Here is a 23,449-nt window from a genome sequence, read left to right as displayed (position 1 = left end):
TTAGCCTTTGGGGGTGCGGATGTCTGTTTGGGGTTATCTGATCGAACATCAGGCTTGTGCGCGTAAAGATTGTGTATGTGCGGAGGGGGGAAGACACAGCACAACAGAGAAACAGGGAAGGGGAGGAGGTGGATTGAGAGCGGAGTTGATGTAATGCAGCCTCTGGCAGCCATAACGCAGGTCCTTTGCAGCAGGTCAACATTTGCTGCACAGCTGACTGCATTTCTAAATGTACATCTTGGCTGCCTCAACTGCTGCATGAATGCACCTTTAGTAATTCCATAGTGTTTAGTTTTCCATTGTTAATCTTTGGGCTGTCTTTGACGGGGAATGATCACACAAGTTAGTAAGATATGTTGGTAAACAGCTGCCTAATCAATCTTAGGTAATTAGGTACCTCTATTTCAGGCAATGTAAAACTGCAGTGACATAAAGTTGTGTCTCTGCAGATAGATAAATAAAAGATAGGTAGAGGATGGAAGTATGGGTGAACCTGGTCACACACGTGTATTCACAAATACACACACTAAAAGAGGGAGAAAATAGCTTTATGGCTTTGACCTTAAAATATGTATGAGCAGCATGGAGATCCGGCAGAGTAAATGTATTTCTCATCCACTTCTCGGCTGTCTTGTATGTATATGGGGAGGGACTCTCCTGTATCCAAGCAACTGTGCACCAGAGTCAGGCCAGAGAACTTACTGAGGTCGGTGTCAAGATCTGGAGGATGAACGTGTTCTTCCTTCCATATTTGCAAAGACAAACAAAAGACCCACTCTTTGTAATTTGTAGTGTCTGACTCATTTGGTTAATAAAAATTCCCCTTTTGATCACAGTTGCAGTCAGATTAGTGCTTTTAAGTGTTGGTTTGAAACAGCATTGCCAGGATAATCTGAAGCTCTCTCCATTGCCTAAGTCTCAAACATTTATTGCCTGACAACTGGGATAAAGATTCGACCTTCTTTTTCTTTGGAGACGGGGAAGGGAAGTGATTCTTAACGATAGGATGAAAGCTTGTGTCAGCTCCCATTCTGCAAACTTTGTGCCACCTGCTTTTGAACCCCTTAAAATGTTGTAGTCACATCTGTCATTGAGTCCCACCCCAACACCCTGTTTCATGCGTGAATACACCAGATCTAGAACGAGCTTTGAGATTGTAATTCGCTTCGATTTTAAAATGGCTTAACTCTATAAAATGCATGTGGATGTGTGTTGAGGTTTTGATGCTGGGAGTTCATCTTGCGTATCTTAATGTTATAAGCCAATGCCTTTCAGAGGCATTAACTGAATTATTGTGATAGAATTACATACATACTCAATAAATGTATTCAGTGCTATTAAATAGCCACATGAGGGAAAGGATAATTATTTGGATAGTTTAACATTCAAGCCTTATTTAAAGAGAAGGAAAAAAAGTAGTACTTAAAAAGTACTAGTTCTGCTCATTCCACTTGAAAACTGCAGTGTGAAGAATGGTGGTGAAAGAGAAACAGATGAAGAAGCATTATAACATTTGCAATGCTATGGAAAAAAACAGCAATTCAATTCAAGAATTCTAGTTAGTCTTTGCTACTGTATCTAATCTGTAGTTAAAAAAAAAAAAATGACAACAAAAAAACATTATTGAAAATAAAAACTAACACTAGAACCCAGTAATTATTGCACTGTGCTCTGTGTGTGTGTTGCCTATACACTTTGAAATGTTTCATTTCATTCCCTATGAATTCAGTTTCAGATATATTCATCTCATTATTAGATGAGGCAAATGGACTGTATGATGCTAGGCTTCCTGTTTTTATCTCATACATAAAGGTTGTTTATATTATTGTTTACTGCTCCATTTGCATGCAAGGCACTCATTGGTCTAAATGTAGCAGTGGAACCCCGCTGCGTGTGTGTTAGTGATGTGACAGATATATGTGCTTCTGAAGGTCAGGTCCTCTTAATTGGTATGCTACAGCGCGCGCACACACACACACACACACACACACAAACCTTTTCACTCTAAATATAACATACACAATCTAAATAAAACATGTCATCTGTTAATAAACATTTAGCCCATGTAGACACACAGAAGCTCTTGTTTACTGTATATAAATGGGAAATTTGTGCAAGGCACGCACACACACAGCACATGAACACAGACACACAAAGGCCGACCCATCCTCTGGTTGTTGTGTGTTGTGTTCAGCGAGTGTCTGCGTTGTTTCTCATTTTCCTCTCTTGAGTGGGATCACCGCTGAGTGATTTCATTCTGTGTTCTAAACCATTTCATTCACCCGCAGACTCTCACATTATCTTTCCTGATTCGTGCCTTATGCTGTGTTAATGAGAGCGCAGACGATCCAGAAAGCCAAACAAAGGTGTTTGTCCCGGTGATAAGGTCGGGGGTGGGAGTCCTTATTGACCGACTTCTGTTCTATCCCTTTAAATCAGTGTAATTACACTCATGTTGAGCAAGGTTGATAAATACAGGGGCATATGATACGCTGTTAGTTTGCAGTAGTAAGTTACGTGTATTACTTTCATGAAAGACCCTGCACACCCACACTGGTGTTTTCAGTTGTGGCTGGTTAGACCGCTGCTCAGCTTGAAGGTGAGCAGTGCTCTGCTGGGAATTACATAATAATGATAAAGGTGTAAATCACTCTAACATGAACAATAAAGTTATAGGAACTCTCCTGTTAACCTACAGTACAAAGTCCCGACAAAAGGTCTTGATAACCAAAATAAGTAAAATCACCCATTACCATACTTCATGTGGGAGTCATTTTTTCAGTTTTTAAATGAAATTATGATCTAATATTTTGCCTTTTCTGTTCTTAGCTGTAACATTGTTACAGTGCTTAAATCAGTATGTTATCATACTGCACTTTGCTGGTAAACTGTAACACAACGTGGCAATGTTTCCATTCAACATTGCTGGTGTCCATGTCTCTACATCCCTGCAGAGCCGATTACTGTGAGTGATGCACTGCCGGGAAATGTAATATGACTAATTGCAGACAGCTGCAGTGCATCTCAAAAGTGTGAGCGTCAGACATTGTTGTTTTGTCTAGTCAGGCCTTGGAATATGAATATTGAGGCTGTTTCCCTTTCAGTTCAATCCAGATGCAACATGAAGAGAAGGTGCAGCTTCTTTGCTAATTACAGTGCGAAGTCTTCATGTTTTGATCTTAGAGGAATGTTAACCTTGTTAAGGTCTTTGAATTTTACTAAGCTTTCAGTTAATTGAAATTCTGTCGCATATTTGTTTTGTGATTATATTCATAAATGTTAAAAGGTCATGCAAATGTAACTATTAGTAGGAATGTGTGTTTACAATAATGTATATGGATGGATTTGTCATTTGTTTAGTGCCAGTTGTGGACTAAAGTAGCATAAGTAAACACATCAGTGCTTTACCTCTGCAGGTTCAAACAGGTAGCATTATTAAAATAGCAGACTGTCACCACAGCAAGCTTAAAAGCTTTTGTTTCATAGGTGGCCTAAATTAACAGACAGAGTGGCAGTGATACAAATATTTGTTGTTAATCACACCGTGCACGTCCCTGATGTTATTAGTCATCTAAAACCATTAAATCAGAAAAGAATAACATTTCAGAGCATATAGTCAACATTTTTTTCTTTTTACAAGAGCAAAAACTCCAGTTTTACAAAATGAGGAAGCTTCATCCGGACTCACCACAGCAGAATGTCGCAGGGGCAGGCAAAATCATTAAATGATAAAATCAGTTAATTACCATAAAAATTTTTCTAATGTTTTTTTTTTTTTTTTTCCGTGCAATTACAAGACTGTTCTGTGTTTATGTTTCCCTGCAGACGGTGCGTCATGGTTTCCCTTACCAGCCAACTGCTTTGGCCTTTGACCCCGTGCAGAAGATCCTGGCCGTCGGCTCAAGAACAGGTGGCGTACGGATGTATCCTTTACTCGTCATCTGCTCACTTCCTCCCTTCATCTAGTCTGGAGACACACTTGAAAACTGCACAGACTGTACATTGTATTGTACATTATACAAAACAATGAAACATAATCTATCATAGTAAACATAAAAGGTTCTGTAAATGACAGCTGTTGACTATGTAAAGATGTAGTGGAGTAACGTCGTTTATATTCCAAGCTTCTCTGTTCTTTGTTTTGGTGTCTGCTCCGGCAGCATGGGCATGTTAGTGCACGTGCGTCCCTCCCTGTTAAACTGTTGGCCCCCCCCTTTTATAAACACACAGGGACGTCCCACACATGAGATGGCACAGTGCAGTATGCAACGTTCAGGTGAAAGTAACCTTCCAGAATTTCCTCAGCTGAAGAAACTATGTTTTACATACAGAAAAACAGAAAGAGCCTCTGACAAAGACAGAGATTAGACCAAAGCCTAGGTGGAGTGGCTAAGGAGACGACTGGCTCAAATCCTGGTCGATCGGTGGACCGTCAAAACATCCATTAAGTTTTCTCGTTGTGTGTTTAGTGGCCAATTTCACTGGGCTTCGTAACACCTTGCTGACTGAGAACAAGAAGGGAGGGGGTAGTTGTGGCCAAAGGGAGGCCGTAGGTGTGGCCGTTGAAGCATTTGTTTTGGTCTGTGATGCTGGTGCTCCAGTGCGACATCTTTTCAAGAACATTATGCATAAAAATATTTCACCTTATAAAATGAATCATGGCGGTCCTTGTTGGTCTCACCTTGTCCGACACTGCTGTGTGTAAATAAGAGTACACTTAAAGAAGCAGACTTAACTAAGGCATATACAAATTAAATGAAAACAATATCAGGAGGAATTACAACATTATTCACAGAAATGGTGTCTACACAAACCTGTGGCACTGGTATACTGTCTCCAGGCAGGCGCCTCCCCTCCTCGACCCCTCCTCCAACTCCCCTAATTCTCATCCCTCTTTCCGCCCTGTCATTTCATGGTGCTCGGCTGTCATGTCGCAGGCTCAGAACTGTCCATCCAACAGCCCTTCCCCTGGGTCACCCGGTCACGGGGAGGGGAGAGGAAGTGTGAGTGCAACCCAGGTAGGAGATTACACTCTTATAAATACCCAGGCTTCCCAGTATCCCTTTAGGGAACTTAGGCAGCAAACAATTATTGATGCTGCTGCAGCTGCACTGCTGATCCTGCTGGGGTAATAGATTGACGGACTGAATGATGTCTGTGCTGAAAGAAATGGAGAAAAAAAGATAGTGACAGATGGAGATGTAACATTGTTTGAAGTATTTGAAAGACAGGGAAAAGAAATGGAGAGTAGGAGGCTGAATGTTGAGAAGAGAAGGGTAAAGGTACACAGATGTGTTTGATGACACAAGGAATAGCTGATGAAAAGAGACAAATGTGGCTTGGTTACAGATGAGCTCAGCCAAATGGAGATATTTGATATCCATTATGTCTCCCTCTCTCATAATCCATCCCTTTTCTCCACATCTCTCTAATGAATGCCTGACTGTAAAGCAAGGCTGAGATTTCAGCCGGATTGAAGCCCTTGAGTGACTTAGCTTTTGTATTGACATGCTGCACACACCTTCCTCTGCTCCCATGTGGCCTGTCAATGATTTTCTCTTTCAATTGCATGCTCTCACACACACAAACTACACAAATCTATTTTGCTGTTTCTTATTCTGCTCTTTCCTCCATCGCCTTTTCGAGGAGCGCCCCCTCACCATTTCTGCTTTTATTTATTCAATTCACCTTTCCTGTGTCCTTCACAGCCTGTCTTCCTTTTCTTCCCAGGGCTTTGAATGCCTGCCTGTCATCTTCTGTCATAATCTCTCCTAGTTTTTTTTTTTTTTTTCCTCTGTTCCTCTTTTTTAATTCATTTCTCCTATGCAGCTATATTAGTGCTGTACATAGTGGTAGCCACTGCAGGAATTTCTTATGCTCCATTCCTTCTTCAGAAGTGATACAAGAGCCTTTTTTGCTTTTATTCTGCTGCACACACAACCTACCACGGATATTTCACAATTTCACCACATTTTCTTTTTTTTTTTTTCACCTCGTATCTCCAGGGAGGAGCAACATGTAAAAACAAGCAATTTCAAACTAGCATCTTGTCTTTTCTGTTTGTCTGCTGTCACAGACCCTTCGATACTCTTTTCTATTGTAGCAGCACTCCAGTGTTTGGCAGAAATATATATTTTGTTGTTGTAAAGAAATTTGTTTTCATCTCCTGATGCTTAAACTTAAACATTGACACTATTGATTGACTGTGTGGGGCTTTTTCGAGTGTGTTGTGCGTAGGCTTGAGTGAAAGTATGTATGTGTCAGTATAGGCAAGAGAGTGATCAATATATCTGAGTTTCCATGGAGTCTGGTTGCTTTGTCAGAAAACATTTTGTTCCCTTCTTAACATGTAATTTAAAACTTAAATAAAATACATTTTCCTCAAGTGACATGAATAATAACCTGGACAATAGCTCCAATTGAAGTCTTATTTTGGAAGGGTTGTTGATCAGTGAATTAACATTTCCTACTGCAGTGATTCATTTAGTGAACTTGGCTCGTTTCAACTACTCTGAGCCCCTGTTCCGACCTGGCAGACGCATTGAGGACGCATTTGAGATCCAACCACTCAGACCACATTCAGAGGTGGTCTGGGCCACATGTAGGCCACATCCTTTAGTGGTGTGAATGCAAATGCATCTATATTAAAGGACCGCCTTCTCCACTGACATCGTCTGCCACAGTCTAATTAGTCCTGCCCACAGTTTCATAATGAACTGAAAGTATTTTATTTCAAATGGCTAAAACCCGTTTTCATTGTAGAGCAGTGCAATGATTTGCTCGACCCCTCCTTGTCTCAAAAACAGCAACTCATATGTCTTTGTTTGCATGTAGAGTGGGGAAGTGAGATTTGATCACAAGTTGTGACTTGAGACGTGGAGATGCATTTTGATGCCAGGTCTGAACAGCACCTGAGATAGACTATAGCCTGTCTGAACCATGTCTATGTCTTTTAGGCTGCCTGCTTTCCAAGGCTTCAAGGGTGGGGTTAACATGGCTTAATGCTTTGTCTGCAGTAGGACTCAAAGGACATTACAAGGCTTAAGCTTATTATGATCACAGTGAGTGCAGTGAGTTTAAGAAAAAGCTCATCCTCCTCATAATATAATCTTAGATTTACCATTATTACATGTAAAACTGAAAAATAAATGGCTTAGTGTTTAAAAGCTAGCTTAGTATCCCTGATGATGTTGTACCCAAGTGGTAGCCCACAGTGACGTCACCCGCTGGTTTGTGAACTGCTGTTTTGAAGCCTCGAGTTTGCAGTTTGGCTGTTGCCATCTTGGTTTTCTGAAACCAGAAGAAACCATATTTGGACGCGAAGGTGGAGCTGAGGAGGAGTGAGGGGTGTGTCTGATCTGCTCTGTACTCTATCCTGTATCATTGTGTATGATACAGTCTGTCAATCATGCGGTAGCCCCGCCCCAATGCATACCCTGCTTTATCATCTATTTTCCTCTAAATGGGACCATAAGTAAAAAAAATGAACATCATGTTGTATTAAAGAAGACTTGAAACAAGCGATTGTGACCACAAACTCATTATGAAAATGTTTACTGAGCTCATAAATCAAGTGAGAAGTAGGGCCATTTTCACATAGACTTCAGTACAGTCGGCATTATTGCAACCAGAGGAGTCGCACCCTGATGGTCATTGGATAGAATGCAGGTTTAAGTTTTCCACCTGGGCTTCACTTTTCAGTCTATGGTTGTGTCATTTACATTGTCCATGTTAAGAGTTAATGATATGTTTACTTAAATCCTGCTGCGGCACTAGCGAAACACTAGACCGAACAAAAAAACATCAACAATTATGTTTGTGCATTTGGTGAAGATTGCTCTATTTGATTGGCTATCTTTTGCATGCTGGTTTATCTGACAATGGAGTTAAGTCAAAGCAGTGTCAAGAATTAACCATACTGCAGAATTTCTAAAATCGCTGCTGATTTGCTTTTCAAGGACAGATCAAATTAGTAGAAAAAGCACTAAAGAAGGGAAGCAGGTAGAGAGCCCTTGAAAGAGACAAAGGAAACAGAACATTGAGGAGGCAGGCAGCAGGGTTTATTGTTGCATGATGTGATAAAAGGACATAGCAGAAGTGGTTGAAGATAGTAGTGTGGGCAGAAAAGCATCTGCTGCATGATAATGACATAAATAAAACATGCTTAGATTATGTGAAGTAAAAACTACACACCCACAAACCCAAATCCACAAATTATAGAACTTACATTTAGGGCTTCACAGTACAGAATACCCCTAACATTAGTATATTATGGGGAAAAGGCTATACTCATGTTTATATTTACTATATTCACTGTTCTGCTCATGATTATTTTAACTGCAGGATATTTTTGTAGTAATTTACACCCTTCTTGTTGTTAAGTCTAATGGTGCTGTGTTCTGTTGTTCAGGAATATAGCAAAAAAAAAAAAAAAATCCATATGACATCATAGGCTATCTGTATCACTGTATATGATATTCTACACTTAACAATATTAGCCTAATTGAAACAGCAGCAGAGCCAATCAGGTGGGATTTGTTAATTTTCCCATGATTCCCGTCCCTCCTCTAAACCTGTAGCCCCCTCCTCCTTCCCAGTTTTGTGTAGTACATTATCAATATTGTCATTGAAGACATTTTACATGTCTTCAATAATCATCATCAAGAAACGCTGAAGGTGCCACAATTACAGATTGTTGTTTCTTGTTTTTTTGACAGTATTGTTCAAGTGTAGTGTGTCTAAATGTCACATTTATCATGAACCAAAGAGGCAGTCACTGAAGGACTGGTCCTGCTCTGGTGAATGGTGCATATTGACGATGTCATCAGGGTTGGTGCAGTGGGTTGGCAATGAGGTTCTCTGCAGTGGGCTCCTAAGGACGCTCCTCCTTCTGCCTGGGACGAGATTACCCAGATATGCTGAGAAATTGGTTTATTGAGAGCAAACGGAGCAGAGAGGGCGTTTGACAAGTGTGTATGTCCATTTGTGTGTCTCCCTCCCCTTTTTCTGTGCCCACACCTGTGTGTCTGCTTGCTGAGTGTGCATCCGTGCTTGCCGTCTACCAGTGTCGGTATTGTCGCTGTGTCTGTGCACAAAATATGTACGTGTGTGTGTGCACGTGTTTGTCTGTTATTGGATTGTGTGTCGGCGCAGTGAAAGTGGATGTAGTTTCAATGAAGGGTTCAGATAATAGAATTGTCCAGCGTCTGATAGACAGTCGCTTCTCATAACAGTCAATCAGATCTGAGAACAGGAGAACAGGAATGAGGTGAGAGACAGAGAGAGAAATTGAAAACAATGGTGGGAGGGAGGAGGAGGACAGAAAGAGGGTTTCTGTTTGAGATCAACAGCTTGTTTATAACACATGTGACTGTTAACATTGATCACTTTTTTTTCTTTGGGTCTGGGTGAGTTAATGTTATATAATTTACATTTAGGTGTAATTCTAATTAGTGTAGTGTGTAACAGCAGAACACAGTTCGTTGGTTCAACATCAGTCTAATTATTTTCATTTACTGACATTCAGTAAATAGATATCTAAAAAATCTTACCAATATCATGATATTGATTAAAACCGTGTGATACACCACTACCCAGATAGCAAGATACATCTGGCCAATAATTAGGCCACATGCTTGTGTTTCTTCTGGCCCTGTATATGCCCCGGTTCCACAGCCCGAGTCTGGCCCATATACAGCATGATTTTCAGATGCCACTTCCACATCTGGACCAATTCTGGCACACACACAGAAAATCGTCCGGCTGTCAGCCAACACCAGAGGATAACAGCCAGGATCTACTGACATGTGGAAGTATATGGGCCAGACTTGGGCCGTGGAACCAGGGTGTATTCTGGGCCAGAAGTTTCGTTTTCCTATCCGGGTACATATCACTGCTATTTAACTATAAAAAGTGGGCAGATTGTCAGTTTGTTTCTGAGCTTACCTTGATATAAGACAAGTTAAGACACATTCAACTAAATTTGTCTGTGTCGGAATATACATTCAGTTGCCAGTTTATTAGTTAAATTGTTACAGTGACCATAAAGATGATCTTTAAAACCCTCGTTAAGGCAGGATTTACTCCAGGACTGTATTGCATTAGTCCTAACTAGGTGTACCTCATAAACTGGCCACTGAGTGTTAATAATAAGATGCTGTGTGGAAAAAATGTCTTTCATCCTGATTCATAATGTCTCTGGATGTGATATCAACACTGAGGATATCAATAGAATCAACTAAAGCTGATATTGCATGTCTTCCTCTATCAACTCAAGGCACTGCCAAGACTTTTGGCTGCCAGAAATTTGCTGACAGTGCTGAGCGATCCAGATAAGTTAGTCAGCGCTGACTCCTCCGCTTACTGCTCAGTAAAAAGGTGACTACAGATTTACTTTTAGGGACAAATTCTCTCTCCAGCGGACACATGTTGTTCAATGACCAGCAGCGAGCAATTAGTAAACCTAATTTGGCCAATGGACCATGAGCGGGTCGTGGGAGGAGGTGACTGTAAACACACAGCAACTGTTTCAGTGCATTATTAATCACTCAGTCTGACTGTGTGTGTGTGTGTGTGTGTGTGTGTGTGTGTGTGTGTGTGTGTGTGTGTGTGTGTGTGTGTGTGTGACAGCACAGCTTTGCAGTGCCAGTTTGACAAACAATAACATCAGATAGTCATCAATTAAGCATTCATTGTTGTCACACTGTGTCATTGGCTTTGCTGATTGTGTGAGCAGGCCTGCAAGCATAATAGCTGTTTTGCTATCAGTAACTGAGTTACTGCAGAAGGCTGGTGGTGCCATAATCAGATGCTACCCAGATTAAGAGTGTTGGTGCATTTGCCCACATCATGCTCTATTTACGTAATTTCTGTCACCAGTGTTACCATAAAATCTCCACACTTGAGCTCATTATCAACACCCCTGTTTCCATGGATATGAGCACATGAACACATAATCACAATGAGACAAGCACAGTCCTGCCTAGTGACTCAGTCTTTATTGAATTACATGAAATAGGATTTGCAGCCCATTATTTGTAAGCTAGAGTAATGGCAGTTTTTACTGGCACCAAAGGTGAGAAAGCCAAAGTGCTGCTCTAGTAGTCAGTGTAGAAAAGAGATGAAGAAGCAATTTTAAGCTATTCATAAGCACACACTGCACTCTGTCCTTACTTTACCTTTGTAGGGTGCACGATTATAGGCTTAATGGCTCTACCCTGTACTTTACCTCAGGATTAAGGGAAAAGTAATGTATGCAAGTATGTAAGCAGTTTATTTTGAATCAGAATGAGGTACAGAAAAGTACACTTTTTTTATCACTGTTTAATGAATGGAATTAGGACTGCAACTAATGATTATGATATTTTAGTTTATTATCATGTGAATATTAAATGGTTTGATTAATTGATTAATCGTGTTGTCAATACTACCTGAAAATAACAAATCATATTTAAAATAATTTGTAATGGGACCCAGGTACAAAGTTTGACAGCAGATGTGGCCATATAATTTAATAACATTTCTATATCTTGTACTTATCCTACATTGTACATCCTGCTATCAAAACCTCTACATGAAAATGCCCTTTGTAAAATGAAGATGGTAGCAGATAATATCCAGCTCGTGACCAGAGTTTATCTGTTTCATGTTACTCAAACTAAAGAACTGCTGTGTTCACCTCAAGTGTCTTCAGGGTGACTGAAAAGAAAAGAAAATTGTTGGCATTGGCAGATGAGTTTATAACACTTTTAAATAGGCTAATGCAGAGCAGCAGAGAACAGATGGGTTTCACCTTTACGCTTTTGTAAGCGTTTCTGAGACATATGTGGGTGTGACCCTTATGAAACGGCAGCCACAGACCTGCCTGTGTTACATACCCAGCCGGTGCAAATCACTGAAACCACATCCTCTTTAGACAAAATTATTAATGTAAAGAATTAATAAAAGATATGGTACAAAGAAAAAATAACAATAGCCATAAGAAGAAATGTATATTTCACATTATCACAAGATAAGTGAACAATAATGAAAGCCTAGAGCTGAAATGCATCTGTTTCTTTCTACTGCAGTACATTAGCCCATTAAAAGTGTTATATACTTAGCTGTGAGTTCTGATGACTTTTTTAATGTCATGTTGTCTTAACTTGTATTTGCTAATAGGCTGAATCCACAAGCTGGCAACCCTTTTTTTTTTATGCTCTCATTTTGTATTTTGTCCCTCCTTCTTTTAATTAGTTGCCGTCTTTCCTCGAGGTTCCATTAACACTGGTATTTTTGGTTTGGTTGGGAGACCGCTCATTTCCTTCTGGCTATATAATGATCTCATTTATAGTGCTGTACCATCCAGAGGGGGAAAGAAAAGCACCCAGTGCCCCATGATGCACTGCAGTTTGTTGGTCTCATTCTCTATGACAGTCTTTCACACTTTGTGTCCAATTGCTTGTGAATTCCTTAAGATTCCTTCAAATTTGGCATAAATGTCCATTTGGAATCAAAGACGAACCTGAGCTCACAAAACATGTTTTTGGCCTCCTGAATGTGATATCTTAAAGCGAAAGAATAGTGAAAGAAATATTCACTTGGACTCAAGGATCAATTGCTTTTAATTTGGTGGTCAGAGGTCAAGGTCACTTTGACCTCACAAAACACACTTCTGGCTTCACTTCTCACAAATTATGCCACAATTTACCACAAATGTCTAATAGGATAAAATAATGAAGTGATGACATTTTGTATCCAAAAGGTCAAAGGTCAACTTCACTGTGACATCATAATGTTCAGTAAAAACACTTGTCATTATTAAATGCTGTAACTCAGGAAGGGGAGATTGTGACCACATGTGCTTCAACTTGGCAACATAGCAATATTCTTATTTTTATAATATTCTTATTCTTTCTTTGTACAACTAAATGTGAAAATAAAATAGTGAAAAAAAATGTCAGTAGAGCTTGATTGGATTAATTTCATCTTTAGCCACTAAGGTGTCCTGATGCTAATTATGATCCTCTGTACAGAGAAATTTGTAGAAAATTGAACATTGTAACCTTCAAGATGGTTGGATTTTTTCCAGGATTGCTGAATTACTCAGCATTAGGTTTAGCTAGGTATACCAAAAAAAAAAGGTTGTGAATTTCCTGCACTCATCCTTCAAACAGTTATCTGTGTTCACGTTCTGAAATGGTCTCAGAAATGATTATACTACTCATCGTCTCCATCCTTCTCCTCTTTATCCTCATTGTCTTTGCTCTTTGGTGCTTTACTCTGCTCGGGATGACAAGGTAGACAAGTAATGAAAGGTCAGCTGACTATTAATAGCAGCATTGCGACTGGTCTAGGAAATGCCACTGGTATATGTTCACAGTTCACTAAATGATACATTGCAAAATGTAGACAAGATGACAGGAGACATTTTCAATTCCACTAGAGTTTCACACCAGAACATCAGTCAGCTGTAAGGCACTGAAGTCATGTTTTTCCATTTGTCTCTTAAAATCAAAGATCAAGGCCTTTTTTTTTTTTTAGATGTTTGTGGACACTATCCACTGACTCTTACTAATCATACACGGAGAAAATCATCACTGAAGAGCAAAAACAATTAGACAGGCTTGTCGCAACATGACTGACTGACTGAGCTACTTCAAGCCTCAGTCTGTACACAAATCTAGGTGCTTGTCTTTAAAATTCACTATCTACCACAAGCAGATGTGTACAACCATACTTACCACTCTTTGTTTGCTCTGTCTTGATTCACACTTTAGTACAGGTTTATGGAAACCTGTATATCGAAGCAGTGTACATAAAACAGAAATGTTTTTTCTCTAAAAATGCAAAAAATGGGAGTCACCTAGGTGAGATCTGGAAGGCTGACCTTTGATTTTATCTGATGTGTTAAGACTGCTTGCTAACCTTTACTGCAAAAAGGTCACAGAAGCCTTCTGTGATTGTTGCACTGTGTGATTAGTGACTGTTAAAAGTCAGAAAGTCAGAAAAGAGTGGGAATGGGAAAGGGAAAGGGGCAGAATGGTACATGAGTAACTGTTAGAAAATCACTGACCTGTACTCAATAGATAAGATAATATTTTCTCTCTGAACGGAGTAAGTAAGTAACAGTGTTGCTGAGATGTGTTACTCATCAGCCCCCTGGCTTATGAGGCTGTGAAAACTCGCATGTACCAGCACATAAACAAACAGAGAAAGTCTACTGATGTTTTCTGCAGGAAAAACACATGAGGGCCTCTGAGTAAGGTAGCATCCTATTGACTGTGCTGTACCCTTCAGCTGAGAGAAAGTTGAAATGGAAGCGAAAGGAGGTATAAAAAGAGTGTGTGTATGCATCAGCATGCCTGCATACATTTATGTGTGTGCGTGTTCATGCATATATCCGAGGGTCGGTGCCTTGAGTGGGTAGAAAGCACAAGGTGTGCGGAGAGAGAGATGGAGATGGATGGATGGATGTCGGGCTTTATTTTCCTGGTCCAAAAGCAATGGATTACTGCAGACAGCAACATTTAAGGAGGATAAAAGTAGCAAATGTGAATGTCCGTGGTTCTCACTAACACCCTCACCTATGATGTATGATAGTGATATTTTTTCCCACCCCTTATCTAAGGGCTGGGTTATGCTTGAAAAGAAGTACTTTGTATAGAGTGCTTTGCAACTGTCAGAAGACAAAAGTATTTACATCTGTTATGAACAGCCACATTCAAAGGCATAATATGGGGATAACACTGCACATTTTTTGAAACCATCTCTTTTGGAAGGTATTCATAAAGTTGAACACATTCATACACAATTTTCAAAAATGTCAAAATATCACAAATATTTAAGTGTGTCTCGTGCATCTGGCAACAAAAATACCAAGAGTACACCTGCATGGCCTCAGTGTAATGTATACAGCACTTGGACTATGCTTCAGGTTTCATGCTTTCATTTACAAAAACTGAGGTCTGCAACGTCAGGTAATCAGATTTCTGTTTGAAGACTCTTAAACCATTTAGAATTACTCCCACCCAGTAAACTCCAAGCCTTAGTTTTAATTACACGGTGTAGACCATCCTCAGTGTGGACTGTGTTGGTATTTACCACTGTGCCTTCATATCATCTCCGTTAGAATGAGTTTATGTTCATGTTCGCGTCCTCTTCCCTCTCTCACACACTATCACAGTTTACCACAGTTACAGTATGTTTTAGTGGGAACCATGCAAATGAAGCCAGGATCTGACTGGATGGTGGTCATGCTGTTATCATCACAAACCGCAAAGAAATTCTGTGAATGCAATTAGCTGTGCTGCCAATGCAATGGTTCATGTAATCTGTAAGTCTTTAATAAGATCAGATTACATGTCCCTTTGAATTATATGATTCGGCTTGTTGGACGATGCTTGGGATGTTTATTCCACGTGACTGTGAGGAGGCTCATCTCATCAGAGGCAGAGAAAGCAGAAGGAGTGAATGACGGGAAAAAAAGGATGTTGCTGCTGGAGTCTGTGGCAGATAGGAGACAAAGAGCTGCTCTGCATTCTTATCTCTGCACCCAGTGGTGTCACGTGTAAAACTGTGTGCTTTGCAACACAATGGAAAATTGGTCTGTTGGATCTATGTCTGTATTTCATTACAGTGGGACTGAAAAGTCAAGAAGTAATAAGAACGATAATGAGGGATAGCTTTTCAACAATTCTTCTCCATTTTAAGTAGTCTAACAAATTTTAGGAGATTGCCATGCTAGTCCCATTAAGTGATGCAAATGTAGAATCATCCGTGTGTCTCCAACATAGTGCTTTATTTCTCTCTTACACAGAATGTTTAATTTGGACATTTCAAGGCTGTAAACCAAACCATCGAGACTTCAAATATTAGGTTTTCTCTCACTTTTTTGAGTTTGACAAGTGTGGCTCGTAATGCTATAACAAAAGGTAGAGTTTTGTCTGGCTCTTATTACTTACTGCACATCCTGCAGTGATATGTTTTCTATTGACTTGCTGTTTGTTCATCTGAACATAAATACCTGTTAAATTCAAGGCATTCACGTGGACTGTTCCTGACTGGTGCAGAATGGATTACGGGATACTGAGGGCCTTCAGTGTCAGGTAAAAGCAGGTTGCACTCCCCTGTCTGGAGAAGCCATTTAATGCATTAGGCCTTGCTGGCTTGTTATAACTTATTTAGTCTAGAAATGGAGGATCCATCCCCTCATTTAGGTGTTGTCTGACACACTCACAGTATCTGAAGTGTGGCTGGGTGGGGACTGATTTGATATCTTAAGTCTTTGACCTAAGTTGTTCTCGCTTGCAGATATGTGCATGAGCAGCTGCGGACAACATGGATGTTTAGTTGTTTTCATTTGTACTTCACTCAAAAGACACACGGATCGCTATCTACATATTCCAGGCATGCACACTATGAATCAAATCAGTGCAAGCGGAAGAGCTGCTTCGTCTGATGTACATATTCTTTTCAAGATGAATTGTAGAGCTGAGGCTGGTGGCGTACCTCCTTACAAAGCCTCTCTTCAATCTCAGCGTCCAGCTTGTTTTCCAGTTCGTGAACAGTTGTTACCCAGTGGAGCACATGTGCAGCTGGTGCCCTTGTAATGTAGTGGACACGCAGACATGATCCCATCCACCAAAGATGTCTGACTAAATCAAATTAAATAAATAAATTAAGCTCTGTAATGATTTATAATATAAGGTAATTATAGTTGTGCACTTTATTTGCAGTAGTTTTGGAATAACAATCATTTGTTTTCTGAATAATATTACATTTTTCCAAGAAGATGGTGTGCCTCTTGAAAGTGTTTTGATACTGCCACTGACTATAAGATTCAATACATTATTTCCAGTTCAATACAGTTTTTACTTAATGGTCAAAGTCTAATGGTTTCTCTGTCTGCCTGTGTTTCTTTTGTCCCTATACTGGAGCACAGGGCCAGTATGTGGAGCTGTATGGAATTAGAGCAATAAATCATGTATGTATGTGATGATGACCACCTCTGTGATAGTGAAACACACACACACACACACACGCAGTACATTTATATTATACAAGCACATATAGAACCATTCTCTCACACTGCTCTTTCCATGGGAGTCTGGAAGGCACTTAATGTAAATGAATTAGCAGTGGCCTCCCTGTAAAAGGTGAATCACGTAGCAGAGATTGAAAGATATATGTACTGGAGATTTTGCCATAGATTTGATGGGTGCTATCTTTGGCTGTTTTGGGTCATTCATGGACAATCACTGAGCAGGATTTTTGCATTCATGTGATGAAGTACCTGACATTTCCAGGTGTTTAATTCAGTAGATTAGCTGAAAGAAAAAAAAAATCCCATCTTGTCATTTTTTTTTTTTAATTTTTTTTAAGAAATCATAAGTTATTTTGTATCAGGGGGCATTTTTATGCCTTTATATGATAGGACAGTGAAGATAGACAGGAAACATGGGGATAGAGAAGAGGGGAATGACATGCAGGCAAGAGTCGGGCCGGCCGGGAGTGGAGCTGGAGACTCGATGCTCAGTGCATTTGTGACCATTTGGTATATGAACTAACCACTTGGCTTTCAGGTTGGCCCCATCTCATTATTTGAAATCTCCTAAAAATACTTTACATAATACTGTATGTTGTTATTGTCATATAAAATCTCATATGTTGTGAAAGTAAATATTATTCATATCCAAACTGGCTTTTACCAAAGCTAGCTGCAGTTACAGTTAGTGTTTATCATCCCATCAGCCAAGGGGGAAAACGCTGGGCTCATTCTATATACTATTGTCCACGTGGTCAAATTGCCACAGGGTTTGGTCAGTGTATACTGATCTTGTGTTCTTACATTAGCTGCCAAAAGAGAACTGGAGACTGAAGGGGCACAGCTTGTTGCACTGATGCAGAAGCCATGTTCAGTGTTGTGTGAGAAGGTTGTAGGCCTTGAAGTACTATACAAAAGGAGACTTGGCCTTGTGATGTTGCTATGGACACATAAATGCTGTCTGTCATGGATAGCCCAGATGTACTTGTTTCATTTATCAGACAAAAGAGCACTGGAAATCACATCACTTCTAAATTTGGTAATAAACAACATGAGCAGACCTTACTGATAGACCATAATAACCTCAGAAATGTATGGTGTTAGTGCAGTGTGGTCTATGGGCCTAGCTGTTGTGTACATCCCTGTGACAAATGTCTCAAAAAAGACAAAAAGATCGATGAATCAATGGACCAAAGTAGAAAAGCGTGTTTGGCTTTGCTTTTCAAGGACAGTCGTCGAAACTTACTATACCTGTCAATGCTTAATAAGTAAAATAATAAGAATAATACTAATAATAAAACGTGTACTTGGTGAGCAAAAAAACGGTGTTGTGACTGTGTCATCACAGTGTCACAAGGTGAGACAGTGCTTCATAGCACATCATATCTCATTAATTCATCCTGTCTATCACCAAAACAACAGACCCTCGCCAAAGGGCTTTACCAGTGCCAGCTGCCTCCCTTCTTAATTTGATTCCTCACCTCATTGCCCGGGACTGGAGCAGTCAGTCATTGAGCTGTCCAGACGTTTTGTCTAGACATCTGCTTGTGAAGACAAAGGGACTTTTGTTGTTTTTCTGGTTTTCGGTCTCCACCACGAGTCTGTTTGTTTGTGAGATCTGGCCAAATTGACTGCAGGTGCAAGAGAAGGACACATTTTTGTCTTACTCACCTTTTGAAGGACTGATGAGAAGAAACAGGTGAGAAATTATGCAGCAGTGAAGGCCATTGTTGGAGAAGGTAGTGGAGGCTAAAGCTGAAAGACACAGGAATATTTATCATATTTATCATATTGGGGGAAAAAAAGGTGAAAAGTGAATGTCAGGAACATAGTCTCTGGCTTCAAGTTATAACTTTCTGTCGGATAGTAAATGGCTTCATTTTCTTGTAAGTTCCACGGGATACGGTGGATTGTTCTGAAGCTACCCAAATATTTTCATCTTTGCAATCTGTTTCATATGATATGGTTTTGACACATGGATACAGTATGTGGCATAAGTATTTTTAATTATTCTAAAGTGCCAGTAAAATGACATGTGGAGAATCTTCTGTAGGTTCTTTTGGTGCAGGATACCACCCACAGTACAGTTGCGCCGGACCGTTGGCCTTCACCCACACCTCCTCACCTCCTCACCTGCATCAGTGGGAGCAGGATGTGGGAGAGATAAATAAATAACAGAATGCTCTTTTGCGAATGTAAACAAAACTTTTTGACAGCTGACATCCAAACACACACGTCCATCCCATGCTATTGCTCTGCTCGGTATCACTGTGCGATGCACCAATGAATAAAGTCAAGTGTCGTTTTATATAATGGAGGGTGAGCTGCTCGCCCCAAACCACATTTGTTTGGATAATGCACTTGCATACATGTGATGATTTCTAAACACTGATTTCTGAACAAGATAGTTTACAAAGTGCAGTGGCCTAGCATATTAACACTAACAAATTCAAGGACATGAGTGAAGACGGTTAAAGGTTTTGGGTCCTGAGTTGTAAATGCCATTAGTGACACCTTTCATATGTGTGGTGGAATGGAGAGAACTCGCTGCAACACTTGAAGATTACTACCATGATAGTGACTGGTTCCTTTATTGCTTCCCAGCTTCTGTCACCTTGAGAGTCACTAAATTCCAGATATATGCAGCTCTGCTCCAAAACAAAAGCGCTATTGAAAGTAATTTTAATTTATCCTGTATATTAGAGGCTGTTAGCCATGAATTAAAGTCTTCTTCTTTACACTGTGTTGTCCTAAGCAAGCATACAAGTAAAATATGTACTGCCTTTTGAACAAGTGATTTTTCTGACTTTATACCAGGCCCTCTTTCTTGCCGGTCATGCTTCAGAGCAGAGTGTAGATTGGCGAGAACAAATGCCTATTGCCACTATTTCTGCTGGCTTCCATGTCTTGTGCTTGGGCCGGTAGGTAGCTCTTTAATCTGCTCTCCTGGCCCCTGAAAGATGAGGGGGAATGATTAAAAAGGGCAGATCAGGGAGAAACAAATTCCCAGAGACAGATGGGAGGACACTGCAGGGTCAGGCTGCGAGAGAGGGAGATGTGGAAAGGAAACAGTGGAGGATGTAATGGAGAGCAGGAGAGCGAAACAGAGTTGTGGCTGATGCAGAGCGGACTGAAAAGCAGGGGGGCTGTGGTCAGAGTCAATTCCCCGGAAATGGACATTTGTGTAGGCTGTGTTGTTGCCTCATTAGACTGGAGGTGATAATTCACAAAACACAGCAGCACAACAAGCACGCACACAATCACAGTGCAAACTATTGATCCACTTGAGGAGAAAAAAAATTAACCTTGTTTCTTGTGCGAATCAACCTCCTGTTTCCTGAATGTGTCTGACTCATTCTGGTTGTTAAACAAGTAACGAATATGAAATCAAGTTAAACTGTGCTTGGAGAAAGTGGAAGTGGAACTTGTTTAAAAGAAAAATAAGATCTTAAGACTTAATGTGAGGCTAAATGACAGGCTGAGGTTCTTTCAACCATTATCTGTTAATGTTGGAATCGAACTGAGGAATTTGGTTCACCTGCACCATGTGCGATGGTCTTTCTCCTTCACCGTGTGATTTAAAAGCTTTAAAAGTCAGTTTTGATTTGCTTGGGGTGTCATGACTTTAAACAGCGGGATCACAATGAACTGCTAGACTCTCTGTCTTTCCCATCTTCAATCAGTGTAGCTGTGTCTCAGTGTCAAGTGCTTTTGTGAAAGTTCCCCTTCTTTCTCCATTCCCTCCAATATTCCCTCCTCTCCTCCCGCTCCTTTCCATTGAAATGGGAGATTTGGTCTCAGTCTCTGGTCTCAAATGTCCTCAGATGGGGGGAATGAATCATGCCTCAAAACGGCAGCACTTCAGTCTCTCAGTGCTGCGTCTGTGCGTTCACGCTCCCCCAAACACGAACTGCGCGTGTACACTTCAGCGTGCCTACGAGTGAGAGCAAAAGCAAGAGAGGTTTGGAAGAGGTGTTTGTAGGCTCTTTAGAAAAGGATGCACGCCTCCAAGCGTAAGCAGGCGATTGGTGTAGGCGGATACGTGTGAACACAAGGGTGAACGCAGAGACACCTGCGAGGAAAGGAGGAGAGAAAGAGGTTGGAACAAGAGATGCGTTTTTGGCAGTGTCGCAGAGTTGGGCTGATTTATCATCCCACATTGTGACTCACCATTTGTCAACCGTACAGTTTATATTTCAAAGTAGCTACTGAAGAATAGAGAGAGAGAGAGAGAGAGAGAGAGAGAGAGAGAAGGGGGAGAATTGGGAAGGAGAAAGAGAAGAGGGAGTGAGAGAAAAGCTGCGAAAAAGATATTTTGAATTTGAGAGGAGAATGCAGAAAGTAGGGCATTAACTTTTGTGTTGCTGTTGCGTGCTAAACAAACAAAGCTGTATAATTTCAATAAAAATGATAGCTCAGGGTTTTTTAGTCTTAGATTAGTGGAATCCATTAGTTTGAGTGTATTGTACGCTGGCTTGATGTCTGGTGAAGGGTATCTGATCTCGCTGTGTCTGAATCCATTGTGTGATGATGATTATGATGATTATTATTTTGAAATCTTTCCAGATAAAGCTTTATCAGGTTGCACAAATCCCTGATATCAGGTGAAAGTCACGTAACAGTCTTCTTGATGCAATTTGATGAAGAACCCATTTACGCATCTTCCGCATCAGACTGTAGATCCGAGAGCAGAATGTGAGGATGGTACAGATAGTATATTATAACCTTGTTACACATGGTTGGTTGACAACGTGTGTGTGTGTGTGTGGGAGGGCTGCAGCGTTTGGGCGACTGCCTTAAGCAATCACCAACGTGTGAGCCAAGTAATAATGTGTCACTATTGGAAATGTGTACAGTAAATACCTGGCAAAGATTCCACTTGTTTTGTAGTATGGTTTGTTTGTACACTTCTCTGCGTGCTCATGTTGTGGTAAGTTTATTGTATATTGAAAACGTGTATAGTTCTAGATGACCGTTGCACACATGCACACTCGAACATAAGTGTGCACTTGTCTTCACGTGCCGGATGACTTTTCTGTTTCCCTCCACTCAGTGTCTCACATCTGACTCCTAAAAGCACTTGATGAGCGCCACAGAACACTTAATGGTCACCAAACAGAAAATGCTTTATGGGGTATTTATGATTGCGTCTCTCTCGGGGTGTTCCAACCCGGTCCCCCCTCCCACTGCTGCATGATTGCCTCCGACAGCTGTTCCATTTGCCTCACACGGGGCTGACATAGTTGTTGAGCTTATTTTGGTATGCAACATGTGATTCTTTCTTCAGGCATGATAAAAACTGAGGGCCACACAAAGGGAGCTGCGACGACAACCTGCAGCGTCTGATCAGCTAAACCTAACCAAATACACACCAAATGTCACTGAATGTTTAACAAAGGAAAAACCGCAGTGCAGAAACTCAATTAAAACTGCTTTTCTGCTTATAGACGGTGCACATCATTTGACTAAACCCTACACAAACAAGGCTAGACAGGTGCGCACACACTTTAAGGAAACAAAGACAGCATCACCTACAGGGGAGCAGCATCAAAGATTCAGCAATAGAGGCAGGACAAATACGCGTTACGTACATAATTGTACAGATGAAAATGGCGTCTGATTGGACAAGCTCAGTCACTGGTCAAGCTCTACCATCTGGCAACAAGCATTACTAACAGCATGAGCCACAGCTGAGTGCTACAGACAGCTGGATCTCTGCTGTGTAGCACCACAGTTAGCAGCGCCACAGTTAGCAGTCCTGACAAGTGCAAAGACACTGGAGATTCTCGCAGATACTCTGGAGCAAGACAGGAGTATTGACACCTAAAGAGAGGATCAGTGTGCACTAGAATAGGCTTGGCTCATCAGTGAACCAATCACAGGAAAATTGGATCCTTGACATAACAGGCCACATGGCAGGAATGGAGGATGCACGTGTATACACTTGTATTCAGAGGCAATGGCGGTTATCAACATTTTCTATACTGTCGGTCTTGTGTAGAATTGTAGTCCTTTTATTTATTCATTTTTTTGTTGTCATGTCTGGACAACTAAGAACTGCAACAATTTGTGGGTGGAAAGGACTTCAGTAAACCTCAGAAAAAGAAGAAGAAAGGAAATGAGAGATTCAAAACAACATCTTTTTTTTTTTCTTTCATTTTGAAGATAAATGTTTGTATCTCAACATGAGCAGTCCCTGTCACAACAGCATAATATCCCATCCAAAACAACCGATGTGTAGTATTGAATTGCAGACACTCATATTCTGCAGAGGATGAATCCTAATGACTTTGCTTATCCCTGGAAAAAAACAATACTTTTAAAATGGCACTGGTGCCTGAACCAACCTGAACAATCCTAAAAAAACAAACAAAAAAACCCCACAAAATCATGCTCATTGACGTCAAAGAACTGCTTTTTTTTTAT

The 23,449-nt window shown here is 40.6% G+C and overlaps 1 protein-coding gene across 10 annotated transcripts in view; it reads left to right on the top strand.

Annotated features, from left to right (window-relative positions):
* Nucleotides 1-23,449, top strand: part of stxbp5l (syntaxin binding protein 5L) — a 131,106-nt gene that overhangs the window by 17,171 nt on the left and 90,486 nt on the right. For all 10 annotated transcript variants that reach the window (XM_071495864.1, XM_071495699.1, XM_071495591.1 and 7 more), the window contains exon 2: nt 3,826-3,923. In XM_071495864.1, coding sequence (XP_071351965.1) covers nt 3,826-3,923 — 98 coding nt within the window. The remainder of the gene's footprint in view (nt 1-3,825; nt 3,924-23,449) is intronic.

The sequence above is a fragment of the Trachinotus anak genome, unplaced genomic scaffold (assembly GCF_046630095.1).
Source record: "Trachinotus anak isolate AG129_WGS33_773 ecotype Australia unplaced genomic scaffold, CSIRO_AGI_Tana_v1 ptg000001l, whole genome shotgun sequence".
NCBI classification, from domain to species: Eukaryota; Metazoa; Chordata; class Actinopteri; order Carangiformes; family Carangidae; genus Trachinotus; species Trachinotus anak.
Note: the sequence above shows the minus strand (reverse complement) of the source record. Positions and strands in the feature narration are given on the sequence as shown.